Below are 12,933 nucleotides of genomic sequence, written 5' to 3' on the forward strand. Positions count from 1 at the left end.
CCAGAGGTGGTCAGCGGGGCCCTGGACGGGTCAGGGCGGCTGTGCAGGGCTGCGAGAAGGTGTGGACAGCAAAGAACATCTGAGGGTTTTGAGCAGGAGGCACCAGATCAGAAAGCAGTCTCAAAAAGCTCCCGCTGGGTGCAGCGTGAAGCACTAAGGGTGGCTGTGGAGGCCCGGGCGGTGGGCCGTCAGAAAGGCAAGGGCCCTGGGAGGCAGGAGATGGTGCAGTCAGTTCCTTCCAAGGTGGAGGGAGGCTGTCCGGACTCCCCCTCATTGCAGGCACCACACTGCCAACAGTGGAGCAACAACAGCCTCATCTCAGGGCAGGAGCTAATTAAAAACCCTGGCTGCCTGCCAATCCCCAGCCCATTTACTTGGGATTAGCTCTCGAGAGCTACTTAACTTCCAGGCAGAAGCCAGTGCCACCCCCAGTCACAGCATAATAATGGTTCAGGACTGTGGAGCCTCACCGGGTACCAGGTGAGGCTCTAAATGCATCACCTGCCTTATCTCACAAGCCCCTCAACGAACCTGTGAGATCAGTCCTCCTGTCCTTCTATCCTTCTTGTCTGGATGGCCCACACAAGAAGCTGCAAAGGCTCAGAGAGAACTTGCAACTTGCCTAAGGCCACAGAGCCAACAGTAACAGGGGCAGGATTTGAACCCAGGTCTCTGTGATTCACCAAAATGCTGACCTGATGGTACCTGGAGTTTTTGCTCCTGTTTTGTTTGAATGTGTAGGACTCACAGACAATTAGGTAAGTGCCGGCATCTGGGAAGTACTTTACAGTTTACAAAGAACTCTGGGACTTACTGTCACTTAATTCACATAGTAGCCTGAGCGATTGGGGGTAGAATTCCCACTTTCCAGAGGGGGAAACTGAGGTTCGTCCAGCTAGTCATTGACTGTCCCTGGATCAAAGCCAGAAGCCCTGGGCTTAAATCTAGCACCCTTCCCTTGCACCACCTAGTTCATTGCTGAGGCTGGTGGGTGTGAGCTCACGGGTAGGGGCTCTCCTGGGACCTGTGGTGAGGTGAGCAAGACCCAGGCCTGGCCTCGTGTGGCTCTTACTGAGATTGGTGGGGCTGCTGGGGAAGTAAATATCACAGTGAGGCCATGAGAAGGAGTCCCAGTCTGCCAAGGGGCTACAGCAGACTTCTGAGGGCTTTCTTGTCTCCTGAAGAAAGGAGAGGAGCCTGGGAAAGTGTCCCAGGCTGCGGAAGCAGTGCATTTTGTTCCAGGGGTGGGGATGCTTTTTGGAGCCAGCCCTGCCCCATCCGGATGCCCTGTCCCAGACCATCAACATTTACCCTTCCAACTGTGGTTTTCAAATGAATAAACCAATTAGTGTGGCTGTCAGCAGCTTAGGAAACCTGTAGAACCTCAGTTTCCCCCTCTGTAAAATGGGAGCAAGTTGGTTGCCTTGCCCACGTCATTGCCTGACCACCTCCAACTCATCCTTCAGGAATCAGTGCTCACTTACTCTGTCATTCCTTCCACAAGTTCGATGTGTCAGGTACCCCCAGACACAGGGGACACTGAGTTCTTCCTTCCTGGGCTTACACTCTGGTTGGGGAGCAGAGGGAGAAGAACCAAGCGGGAAGCAGGGAGACACATACTCCGGGAAGGGGTGATGGAGGCCGGGCCGGGGTTGGGGCAGGAGACAAGGGGCTGGCTCCTGGACGAACTGTGGGCAGGACTTGCTGAGGATCAGCTGTTGGGGGAGAGAGGCGGCAAGCACAACACCAAAGCTTCTGGCCTGAGCACCCAGGGGGTGTGGTGCCACGTGGCAAGATGGGAGAGACTCAGGGGGACTGACGAGTGCTGCTTCGGACAAGGTGGAAGCCGATGCCCGTAGGTGCCCATACGGCATGAACGTGGTCTGGAGCCTGAGGGGGGCCCTGGGCAGCAACACTGGGTGGAGAATACAATCCCAGGAGCAGGAGCAGTCACGGAGGGTATAGACAGGCAGGGAGAGCTCTGAGGAAGGGGCCCAGGACGTGTTGATGTTTAGAGGCCACGAAAATATGGGTGACCCAGCACAGGGCCGCCCAGGGAGTCCTGGAACCTAGGAAGAACTGTGCCATGGAGGAGGGAGAGCCTGCCGTGTCTGAAGCCCCGACCGGATGAGGACGGATCAGCATCGGCAGCTGCCTGCTCAGGGAAGCCAACCTGGACCCCAAGTTGGGTAGGAGGCCTTGAACCCGCTCTCAGGGCAGGAATCTCCTGCCTCTTCCGGGTCAGTCACGCTCGGCTTTGATTCATTTATCAAATGTGCTCCAAGGGCCCTCTGTGCCTCTTCCTCCTCTGCCCCCTTCTCTGGGCCCCAGTGCCAGCTGCCTGGCCTGACCTCTTACCCAGGGCCCCCACTGCATACCCTGTTCCTGCACTCAGCTCATGGTTCAAACTGTGCTGGCCTGGGATGGAACAAGCCACCCTTGGCCATCCAATTCTGGGGTGGCAAATACAGTGTCCACATCTGAATTTGGATCCAGCTGCAGGAGCTCTGAGGACTACTTTGGCAACGCTAACCCAGCAGTAGCTTCTGGCCTTCCAAGGTCTCTCTCCTTCAAGGCCAGGCTCTCACATGAGCCCTTCCTCCCCCAAGTGCAGGAGGGGATGGCAGGAAGCACCTACGCATTATGCTCCTACTGAGTAGGGCACTATCTGGTACCTCCAAAACGTGGTCTCTTCTACCCCTTCTGGGTGAGGGCAAAGATCCATCCTTATCCCCATTTCTGGAGGAGAAAACTGAGACTCAGAGAGGGGCAAAATTGACAAGAGGGCAGGGCCTGCATCTGTCTTGCTTTCCTCTGTGTCTGGCACTTAGCCCAGTGCCTGGCACATTCTAGATACTCAACAGCTATTCCTGGAAGGAGAGGAGGGAAGATGAGAGGGAGGGGGAGGAAGAAGGTGGGGGTCATCAGGCCATGCAGCAGGGGGAGGGGCTGGGATCAGAACTCAAGCTGAGGCTCCAAGGTTTGCCCCCTCCTGTCTTCCCCCCAAGACAGAGCACCTACTCTGCACCAGCTGCCTCCCTGGCCTCACAGGACACCGAGATCCAGTCATTACAGCCCACTTTTTGCAAAGCAGGGGCTGAAGTGGGGGCTCAGGGTCAAGGTCTCTCCCTGGCCCCTCTCTGCGCTCACCCGCCATGCTTCGTGCTCGTGGAAGGCACCAGTGTGGTCACACAGCTAAGCCCGGTGTGAGCCCCTCCGCACCCCTGCCTGAGGCTCAGTTACTGTGTCCAAGCCCAGGTTCCAGCCCGGGGGCTGCTCGGTGAGAGCAAATCGGGAGCTGTCCCACTTGTTCCCATCACTGGGAGTGCAGCAGGGTGGGGACAAAATATACTGAGGGCAAGTCACGGCTCTCTGAGCCTCACTTTCCAGAGCTATAAAGTGGGACGTAACCTCCCTCCTGAGTTCCAGCAGGACATAAACCAGAGCAGGCAGAGGAGGGTGCCTGGCACACAGGAGCCCTGAGGACACAATTCTTCCTTCCTTCTAGGTGGCTGGGGATCCCGGGAACCTGGGACAGGGGTTCCTAATCTGAAGAGCTGGAAATGGTAAGCCTGTGGGCCTGCAGCTTCCGCCAGATACTCAGAGGGACTCGTGACTTGGAAAAGGCTGAAGAGCCCTGGTTTCTTGCAACAAGATCAAAAGGGACCTGGTGGTGACCAGGTAGCAGCACAGGCCCAGCCAGCCCGGGACAGGGAGGGATGGACACCCACCACAGGCACCCTCCCAGGGCCCATGGTGAGTGGGCTGGGGGCGGCGTTGCAGGCGCGTGCATCCCCTACCTTCTTCCAGAGCAGCAGAGCCGTGCCTAGGATGCTCAGGACAGTCAGGAGGCCAACGAAACAAAAGAGCAAGAGCTTCTGTGGGCCCTGGGAGGGGTCTTGGTACCCTGTGTCTGGGTGGTGAGCCAGGAAGCAGAGGGGTTAGTTACCTGGGAGAGGCCGGGGCACACCCCACCCTCCAACTCTAGGCCTTTACCCGGGACCCCACTTACAACCCTCCCCGGCAAGGACCCCCAGACCCCACCTCTGCTGAGTCCTCATTCCCACACTCGCTTAGCTGAGTTCCCTTCTGTCTTTGCTGTCTTGATTCTTGTTCAGGGCAAGGACCACATCCTTTGCTTCTTAGGTGTCCCTGCCTCAGTGCACTGGCTCCACTGAGAGGTGCTTGTGGGGCCTGGGTGAGTCATTTCATCTCCTGGGACTAGTGATCATTTGGGCAGGAGTGGTGAGGGTGAAGGGGGTAGGTTTTTACTGGGCCTCACAGGTGCTGGCCTGCCCCAGGGGTGGGCCTCAGGTCACCAGCCAGAGGTGGCCAGAGTTAGAGCCACACCCCAGGCCTCTGCCCTTCCCACACGAAGGTGGATGTCTCGACCTATCTGTGTGGCCAGAGGCTCCCGAGATTGCTTTGCTCTGTTTTGCTGAAGCTGAAAGACAAGGCAGACATTCCCCGCTTTAGCTCCTGTGCCCAAACTCTGCTGGATGAAACCTCTGGACACTCTGTCCTGGAAAAAGCCACAGAGGAAGCTCACCTCTGACCAGGATGAAGGTACCGTTGCCTGTGATGCTGGAGTTCTGCCAGTGGACCGAGCAGTAGTAGGTGCCGGTGGCGGATGCATTAGGCAGCTTGGGGGTGACCTGACACACTGTGGTGTGGGTCTTGTTCTCTCTGCCCTGGTGAAGTTTGCAGCCTGTCTGCTCCTCAGAGCTCTTCTGGCCCTGGAGGTCCACATGAAAGTAGCTGACTCTGAAGTTCTTGAGCTCGGGGATGTATGGATAGGTGATTCTGCAGCTGAAGGAAACGGCCTTGTTGGCCAGAGAGACCACAATGGGGAGGCCAGTGTGGGTCACCGACTGCCCTCCTGTGGGGGAAGGAAAAGGAGAGGGTGGCAGCTCTCTCTGCGGGCTGCTTCAGTCCCATCTGCTTCCCCTTGAGGACGTGGCTCACACTTGCACTTCCCTTGCATTCAATGTGTGTGTCTGTTGTGCCGAGCCCTTTACTCATAGGACTCTACGTTTCCCAACACTTCCAACGCAAAGTGTGTCAGGGCTCCATTTTACAGAGAAAAAGAGTCCGAGGGTCAGGGAGGTCAAGCTGCTAGCTTTCAATTTCTCAGCAGGTATGGAGTGAAGCTGCAACCCCGCCCAGGGTTGGAAGACTCCAGATCCCATACTCCTAACCACTCCTTCCTAAAGGCCAAGGAGCCACACTGGATAAAGGCACAGGTCAGAGACGACTCAAAGCTAGTGAAGAATGAGAAGTAAAGACGAAGGAGGCAGGAAACAAAATAAAGAAACCCTTTCTGGCAGGAAGAAGCACTTCCTGGCACAGACAGACACACAGAGGGAGGCAGGTCTGCCCATGGCTCTCCCCAGCCTGAAGGAGGAGGCATGCAGGCATCAATCAGGAGAGACTAACCTTTCTCTGAATCTGAGCTCAGAGAAGGATTTGTCAAGTTTTTATAGAATATAATAAGCAGTTTTCTGACAACGCAGAGGTGTTCCTTATACAGCCATTTGGCTGTGACTATTACAAAGGCAGTTCTGTGGGAGCCGTCTTCTCCCCCACCCCCTCCAGCCACCCCTCTCATCAGAAGCACTTAGGAAAACTGAAAGCCCCCAGTACAGCAGCCTGCCTGGCCGAGCCTCCCAGCCTCCTGCAGGCTCTGGGATGCTGGTCAGATTCTGGGCTGGGTCAGCAGCTGCCACCTCCCCAGCCCCCCTGCTTCAATATGCCCTGTGCCCCAGCACCTTCCTTCTCCAGCAGCCGAACCACAGACAGTTCTAAATTGAGGTCGGCTGCGAGCAGCTGAGAACATGCTGGCCAGGCTGTTAATCGGGAGAAGATCATGGAGCCGCTCGGAGGGAGCAGAGAGATTTATTTGGTTGGGGAAGTGAGGCATGGGCCTCCCGCTGCGGTGTGGGGCTGGCAGGAGGCCAGGCTGGCTTCTTCTCAGGACTCTTCAGCTCAGCCGGGGGCTGGATCCCCAGGTGAGGCGAGGTCAGGCCCTGTGGGGAACTCGGGGACGGGGACGGAGATGGCCTTCCACACCAGCCAGTCTGGCCAAGCTTGGGCCACGCTGCTATTTGGAGCTTCCTGCTGAGCAACTAAAGAGACCCCATCCCCCCAAAATCTCAAGCTGGTGACAGTTCCAGGGAATTGACTGGCGTGTCTGGATGTCACAGAGGGTTGGCTTTGTCATCCGTGATGCTCGTGTGTCGGGAAGCACTGAGCCGGCTCCTGGGGCTCCCCTCTGGTGGGTGAGGCGGGGGAGTTCTTCACACCACACTTTACATCTCCCGGCTGGTGGTGGTGGTTGTTTAACTATAACAATATATTAGTTTTGTCATAAGACAAGAAGTTTTGATTCAGGGATGAGGTTTGAGGTGCCGCAGGGGCAAGGTGGGGTGCAGAGGTGGCAGGAGGGGAGCTGTCGCATGAGCCCCCGAGTCCCTTACATCCACCTCTGCTGTCCCCTTGGCCTGGAACCACCACCTCCTCACCTGGCCAGGACTGCGGGCCCCGGGCTCAGCTGGGGAACCAACTTTTACGCACCTCCCCTTTGGTTCTCCCAGGGACTGAGCCAGGCAGCCAGGCAAACACCAGCGACAGGCTGATATTTCCTCCTGGGGGTTGGGAGGTTGGAATCCAATCAAAAGCACCAGGAAAGCACCCAGCCAGGGCCTGCAGGGAGGCCTCTTCCCCTCCCCCAGGCCCTCCTGCTCCTCTTCCCGTGTACCTAAGAGGCCACTCCAGGCCCCAGGAGGCTGGACATGTCGGCACTTTGAGGTCACCTTCCTGTTTGTTCTGGCAGGAAGACATTCATCCAATTGTCTTAAAAAATTATCCTCATCTGAGGTTTCCTTCTAGAAAATGATGGAACCTGCTAGAGCAATTAAGCCGATCTTTACAATTCTGGGGAAATCTATAAAAATAGACGACCATTGTTCTGTATTCTTCCGTGACTCATTATTTTAAGGTCAGACGGATAGGATGGTGAAAAGGCATGGCCCTGGCTCAGGTCTGCCACAGAGAGAACCTCAGAGCTCGGGTGAAATTGCCGTCTCCAAAAAGCAAAATGATGAGGCTGTCTCTGTGGATCAGCAAGGAGACAGCAGGCCAACGGCCAGGAGGAGGGGGGCCGGCCTGCTGATGCAGCAGTGCGATCGGGTTCTGGCCTGGTGATGTAGCCTCCATGTCCCTTCTTCCACTGGGGCGTCAGCACCCTGGAGCCTGGACCACAGCAGCCCAGCTCCCACCCCTCTCCTGGACATGTGCCTCCGAGAGACCCCATCTGGGGTGCAGGCTGCTCCAGTTGGCTGCCGCCTAGAAGCATCCCCCAGTTAAGGCTCAGTGCTACAGACAGGTGCGGAGTAATTTCCAAGTCCACGAATCCTTTTCTGCTACCATTTGTTTGCACCTCCAACAAACATTTAGGAGTACCAGTTAGATCACAGGCCTCGTTCGAGGCCTGGAGGGGCTCCCTGCCAGGGCAGTGTCCCTGTCTAACAGGGAAACAGAGGGAGCCTGAGGTGGGAGGGCTAGTGGGGAGAGAATCACTGATTCTGACTCGGGAGATGAGAGATGGGTGGTGAGACCCTGGGGGTCTGGAAGTCATCAGTGAACTGAAAGCAGGACACACGCACAGTGAGGCTGGAAATGGCTCAAAAACAGAGGGGAAAGAAAACATACTCTGGCTGGGTGTGACACAGGCCCTATGTCAACTAAACACCATGACAAACCTATGAGGCAACTGCTGCAACCCTATTTTGCAGATGAAAAAAACCAGTGGGTCTTAGAGGTCCAAAGCTGCAGAGGTCCTAAGTGGTAAAGTTGGGATTGGAACCCAGTTTGTCTGGCGGTGCTAAGGAAGAAAAAAGCCAGTACCCAGGCCAGGCAGTGGAGGCAGAGACAAGTCCAGCCAGGTGTGACCGGCACAAGGCTGCGAGCGCTCCTGGTGGCACCAAGCACAGTAGGTGTCAGATGCTAAAGAGAGGGGTTCGTCAGACCCCTGGTAGGAGGCGTCAACTTGCACAGTTGGAGGCTGACAAGTGGCTTCAAGATCACACGAAGTCACAGACCAGAGAGCGTGGGTGAAAGGGGCTTGGACAGAGCTGCTGGGGCATCCAGCCAGCCTTGGGGGCCTGCTTCTCATCCTAGATGCAGAAGGGCTTCCTCGGGACCCTCACAGAGCTTGGAGTATGCCCCTGAGTGCCACAGGGATAACACAGTGGCTGGTGTCTGTCTCAAGCCCTGTGGCAGTGGCATCATGCTTTGCCCCTAGTTCAGGCAAAGGAGTGTTTCCCAAGGGACAAGTGGCAGAGTGAGCCGGCCTGGTGTTTCTCTTAGATTCCTGGGCTGGCAAGAGGGGCAAACAGCCCAGGGAAGAGGACTGGAGTGGACCCTGGATTTCTGGAGCCATGGCAGGAGGGAGAACCACAGGAGTGGCCCCTGAGTGACCATGAAATTGCCCCAGGGAGTCCACGCCACACCCTGCAAGCGCACAGAGACAGGGCCAGTGTCTGCAGGCAGGGCTTCTCTGCCTGTTCCCCCTCCTCCTGGTCACCTGCCACCACCTAGCTGACACGTGGGGAGGCTTGAAGCAGGGATCTGAGGGGGGAAGGAGAGAAGAGGGCCCTCGCCCCTTACTCTCACCCCCGATGGCTTTGGAATGGGCTCAGTGTCAATCAGTTCCAAATCCTGGCTGTGACTTAGGGTTAGAGACTTGAAGAACTAGGTCTCATCTGCGACTGTAAGTGACCGCAGGACTCTGACTTGCTTGGAGTGGCTGAAGCAGCTCCAGGCGCAGAGGCATCTCCCCCATGCCCAGAGGTTGCTTTGGGATAATTCTCCAGGATGTGCTTGCATCCCTGTGAAGCCTAGGCCCGCACAGGCACAGATAGGCAAGCACTTCAAAGAGACTCGAGTGTTTTCTGCAGGAGGGACAGATTGGTGGCAGGAGAGAGAAGGGGCTAGGGGTGGCTCACTTTCCAACACAGGTTTGAAAGGAAATGAGGTCGTGGGAGGTGCGGGGAAAATTTGAAGGTCGGGTCCAGGGGGAGATTTTCCGGATGGGAGAATTGTGAGCTTGCATCAGTGTGGAGGGTGCAGGGCTGAGAACGGGAGGGCGCCCCTGCTGGATGAGGTCCCTGGCCCCTGTGGGAGGAGGCTGGGAGCAGGGCCAGCCAGAGAGGGATTGGGAAACAGTTGCAGCCTGGTGTCTGGGAGTCCCTGCTCCCCAGGGCCACTCCAGCCCAGCCCTGGTGAAGTGCTTGGCTACCTGTTATGCACCTCCGAGGCCTCTCCTCATGCTACCACTCCCCCCCCCCCAACACAACTACAAGCACAGATGGTTGCACTGGGCAGCACAGGCTCCCACCACTTAGCCTTGCTCACCCCCACTCTGCAGGAGATGGAGTTTTCAGGGATGGCACATCCTCTGTCCCTCAATTACTGGCAGCTCCAGGGACTGCTAGGAAGCCTGGGGCCTGGCCAGAAATGGGGGCGGGGGTGCCTGGGAGAAGTCCAACTTCTGGAGGCACCAGGCATTGGTTCAGATCCTGACTCTGTCATTAAAAGCTGTGCAACCTTGGGCAAATCACTTTACTTCTCTGAACCTCGATGCATTCTCTGCAACAAGGGGAGAACAGTGCCAACCTTACCAGCTGTCATGAGATAAAATGGGGCCAAGAACACAGCACGCCTGCCCCAGGGCCAGGCTGCCTTTCCCCAGAGACAGGGAGGCAAGAAAGTCGGACCAGTCCTAAGTTTTCACCATGAGTCTGGAAAGGCAAATGCCAGCCTGACTCTCCTGCCCACGTAAGTGACAGGCCTATGGCACAGGGCATCTTGGCACCGGGTGGCCTCTGGGCATGACAGGACCCGGAGGACTCCTGCTCCCTGCCACAACCTAACACCTCGGGCCCTGCGCTGGGCTGGACCTTGGGGAGAGGGTGGTGCCCTGGGGCTCGCCTGACTTCCAGAGGGGAGGCTCTCATGCCTGGGCGGGGATCTGAGCCCTGTGCCAGCCAGCAGGGGATCTGAGCCAGGAGAGCCCTCCCTGCCAGCAGCCTCCTCCTGCACTTCCCTACCGGCTCCTTTGCCGCCCTTGTTGGGAAAGACTTTATCTACCACCCGCTGATGCCTGATTCCTTTCTTTTCCGGTTCTTCTTTTGAATCTGTGGGCGCTTGAACTGTGGGTTTGCAAGCTGGTTGGAGGTGTCTCACTCCCACCTTGGGCCCAGGGACCCCATGCTGAGCCCCTGAGGGGAGGGATTTGCAATCAAGAAAATCAAGAGTGTGGGCGGGGTGCCCACCCCCAGCACAACACCCCCCTTGCCCACCTCCACTGCTCCAGAATCCAGCGTCTTCTCCTCTCCAGCCAGGCCTGCCTGGCACTGCCCCCCAGGGATCTACAAGCCATCCTGCTTCTGCCCTGCCTGACCCGGCTTGGGCTCCCCACCAGAGAGGCGCAGCAAGGAGTCTGAAATCAGTTTACAGGGTCAAGACATGCAGTTAAAAAAAATAGCACATGGAGCATTTCATTTGTAGTAAGGGCGCTGTTCTGTGACCTGCTTTGTTATATTCATATAACTGGGTTCAGACAGGGTCACACTACAAAGTGCATCCCTTAACTTTGGGCCACTGTTAAAAATTTTGAAAGTCCCTGGCCTGGAGGATCCAGTCCACACATCCAGGCCCCACGTAGCCTGGCTTAGCTGCCCTTCGTCCTCCCTCCCTCCCTGACAGATGCCCCACCCCCCAGGTTCTTGAGCCTTTGTGCAGACTATGCCCGCTGCTCTGAGTGCCCTCCTGTTCCCTTCCTTTCCCTGGGCAGCGGGGTCACCCTCTGGGTCTGCGGGACTCACTGGCTACCTCCCTGAGCTGTTCCTGGCACGTGGTTCCGCCTGTACCGCACAGACCCTGAGGCATCACTGCGGATGACCAGAGTTCTAACCTCCACTGGGCGTGCTCCCTTTTGCAGATGAGAAAACTGAGGCTCAGAGAAGGAAAAGTTTTGCCCAATAAGCACAGTAGTTAGTAGTGATGGAGAAGGGATTTTAAGCTGGGTCTCTTTGAGCCCATAACCCCACAGCTTAACCATTCTTCTAGACTATAATTTAAAAATCTCAAAGCAAGCAAGGGAAAAAAAAAACTTCTTAAATGAAAGAACCACCCTCTTTTAAAGGGAGCCAAAAATTCAGAGGCCATTCCCCTAAATTTGGGCCATCTAATAGGCAGACAGACGCATCTGGCAGCCCACGGGGGTCGGAGGATGGTGGTACTCTGAACGCAGCCTGCAGCGTTAGGGGGACTGCTACTGTCATCCAGTTCAAAAGCTTGTGGCTCCCAAAGTGGAAGCCAGTGGCCTCATGAGCCCTGTAAGACTGGTCCTGTGGCAGGGCCAGCCAAGCATCCAAAGAGGGCCAGCCAGAGTCCTTCCCTGCAGCGATGACATCCCCTTCACCCCCAAGAATCTGGCACCCTCCCCATCACTCCCCTCCCTCCCCACGCTCTCCACCCACCCTGGCCCACTCACTGCTTCTCTCACCATCAACTCCCCAGCCAGGCCCTGGCCCCAGCTTCCCCCTCAGCCTGGAACTCAATCCCTTCCATGGCACGGAGCCAAGGGCATGAGAGTCCAGAAGTGGTGATCAAAGGTATCCATTCCAACTTAGGTAGATTTTAAATGAAAACACTTTGATTCTCCAGCTACAGAAGAAAGCAGTTCCTACAGTCTTTATTTTAGGCACGGAGTTTTGCCCTCCAATTTAATTCTGGCATCTCTCAGAGGTGTGCCTTTTTTTCGAGGCCCTTCTGAAGGGCTGCTGAAAAGACACAGATGCGGGGCTGCTGGTTTTATCACAGGACTCCGGCCATTTGCCTGAGCATCAATCCCAGGACGCCACAGAAAGACAGGTGAGCCCTTCAGGACACAGGCATCAAACACAACGGGTGGTGCGTGGCCAAGTGGCTGATTAGGAAGAAGCGTGAAGCAAGCGTTGGAAGGCAACCTTTGAACAGAGCATGTGTATTCTGGAGATTTTAGTGCTGATGCCCTCGGAACACTGCCATCAGACTGGCTGTCACATCTTTCAACACCTCCAAATTACAAAGATGCTCACGGATGTGGCTTGCCTAGGGGGTGGGGTGGGGGTGGGGCATTTCCACAGCCTGCCTGCATCCGGTTCTCACGCCTTCAGACTAGGACCCTGGGTGCACAGTGGCCATGTGGGGACACTAACCAGGTGCAGAATGTCACGTGTTTGGTCTCAGGACTCTGTAAGCTCCACGAATGTTGACTGGTGTCTTTACAGTAGTCGCCTTCCTTTTAGCCTATTTTGGAAGACAAGTTGCTCAAACTTTGAAACTTGTTTGAGGGTGTGGCCTGGGGCAGCAGGGACGCGGTTTCTTCCTTTATATCCAGCTCACCTTCAAAGAAGGGTGTCTGGATGGGGTGGAGGTGTGATACGGCCAACAGGTGGCGTGAGGTCCTGCTCCTTGTCTCTGAATGGGGGTGGGAGAGATGGAGTGAGGGGGTCAGACCCCACCAGGACGCCCCCTTCAGCAAGGAGTGTGTGCCCCCCGAAAGTGCCACTGCCCCCAGGAAGGGAGGTGACTGATGAAGCCGAAAGTGGTGAGATAAAGGGAAGTCTCTGGACGACAGGAACCCAGTGGAGGGGACCCAGCCCAGCTGGACAGGGCAGGGGCTTCATGGGGAGGAGATCCTTGGAGCCGGCGCTTTGTTTTTTAAATTATAATTCTTCAGAGCGCACTCCCCATTATAAAAGTGAAACATGCTCACTGTAGAAATTCTAGAAACCACAGCAAAGGATCAAGAAGGACGTCGAGCTATGTGTAGTTCTGCACCCCTGCCCGCCCCCCCCCCCGCCCCCGACGTCACAGCTGTGAACA

The 12,933-nt window shown here is 56.4% G+C and overlaps 1 protein-coding gene across 2 annotated transcripts in view; it reads right to left on the bottom strand.

The window, feature by feature from the left end:
• NFAM1 (NFAT activating protein with ITAM motif 1) overlaps positions 1–12,933 on the bottom strand; it is an 86,446-nt gene that overhangs the window by 10,655 nt on the left and 62,858 nt on the right. For both annotated transcript variants that reach the window (XM_031671808.2, XM_015241677.3), the window contains exons 2-3: positions 4,550–4,879; positions 3,801–3,913 (exon numbers count right to left, since the gene is read on the bottom strand). In XM_031671808.2, coding sequence (XP_031527668.1) covers positions 3,801–3,913; positions 4,550–4,879 — 443 coding nt within the window. The remainder of the gene's footprint in view (positions 1–3,800; positions 3,914–4,549; positions 4,880–12,933) is intronic.

Source organism: Vicugna pacos, chromosome 12 (assembly GCF_048564905.1).
Source record: "Vicugna pacos chromosome 12, VicPac4, whole genome shotgun sequence".
In the NCBI taxonomy this organism is placed as follows: domain Eukaryota; kingdom Metazoa; phylum Chordata; class Mammalia; order Artiodactyla; family Camelidae; genus Vicugna; species Vicugna pacos.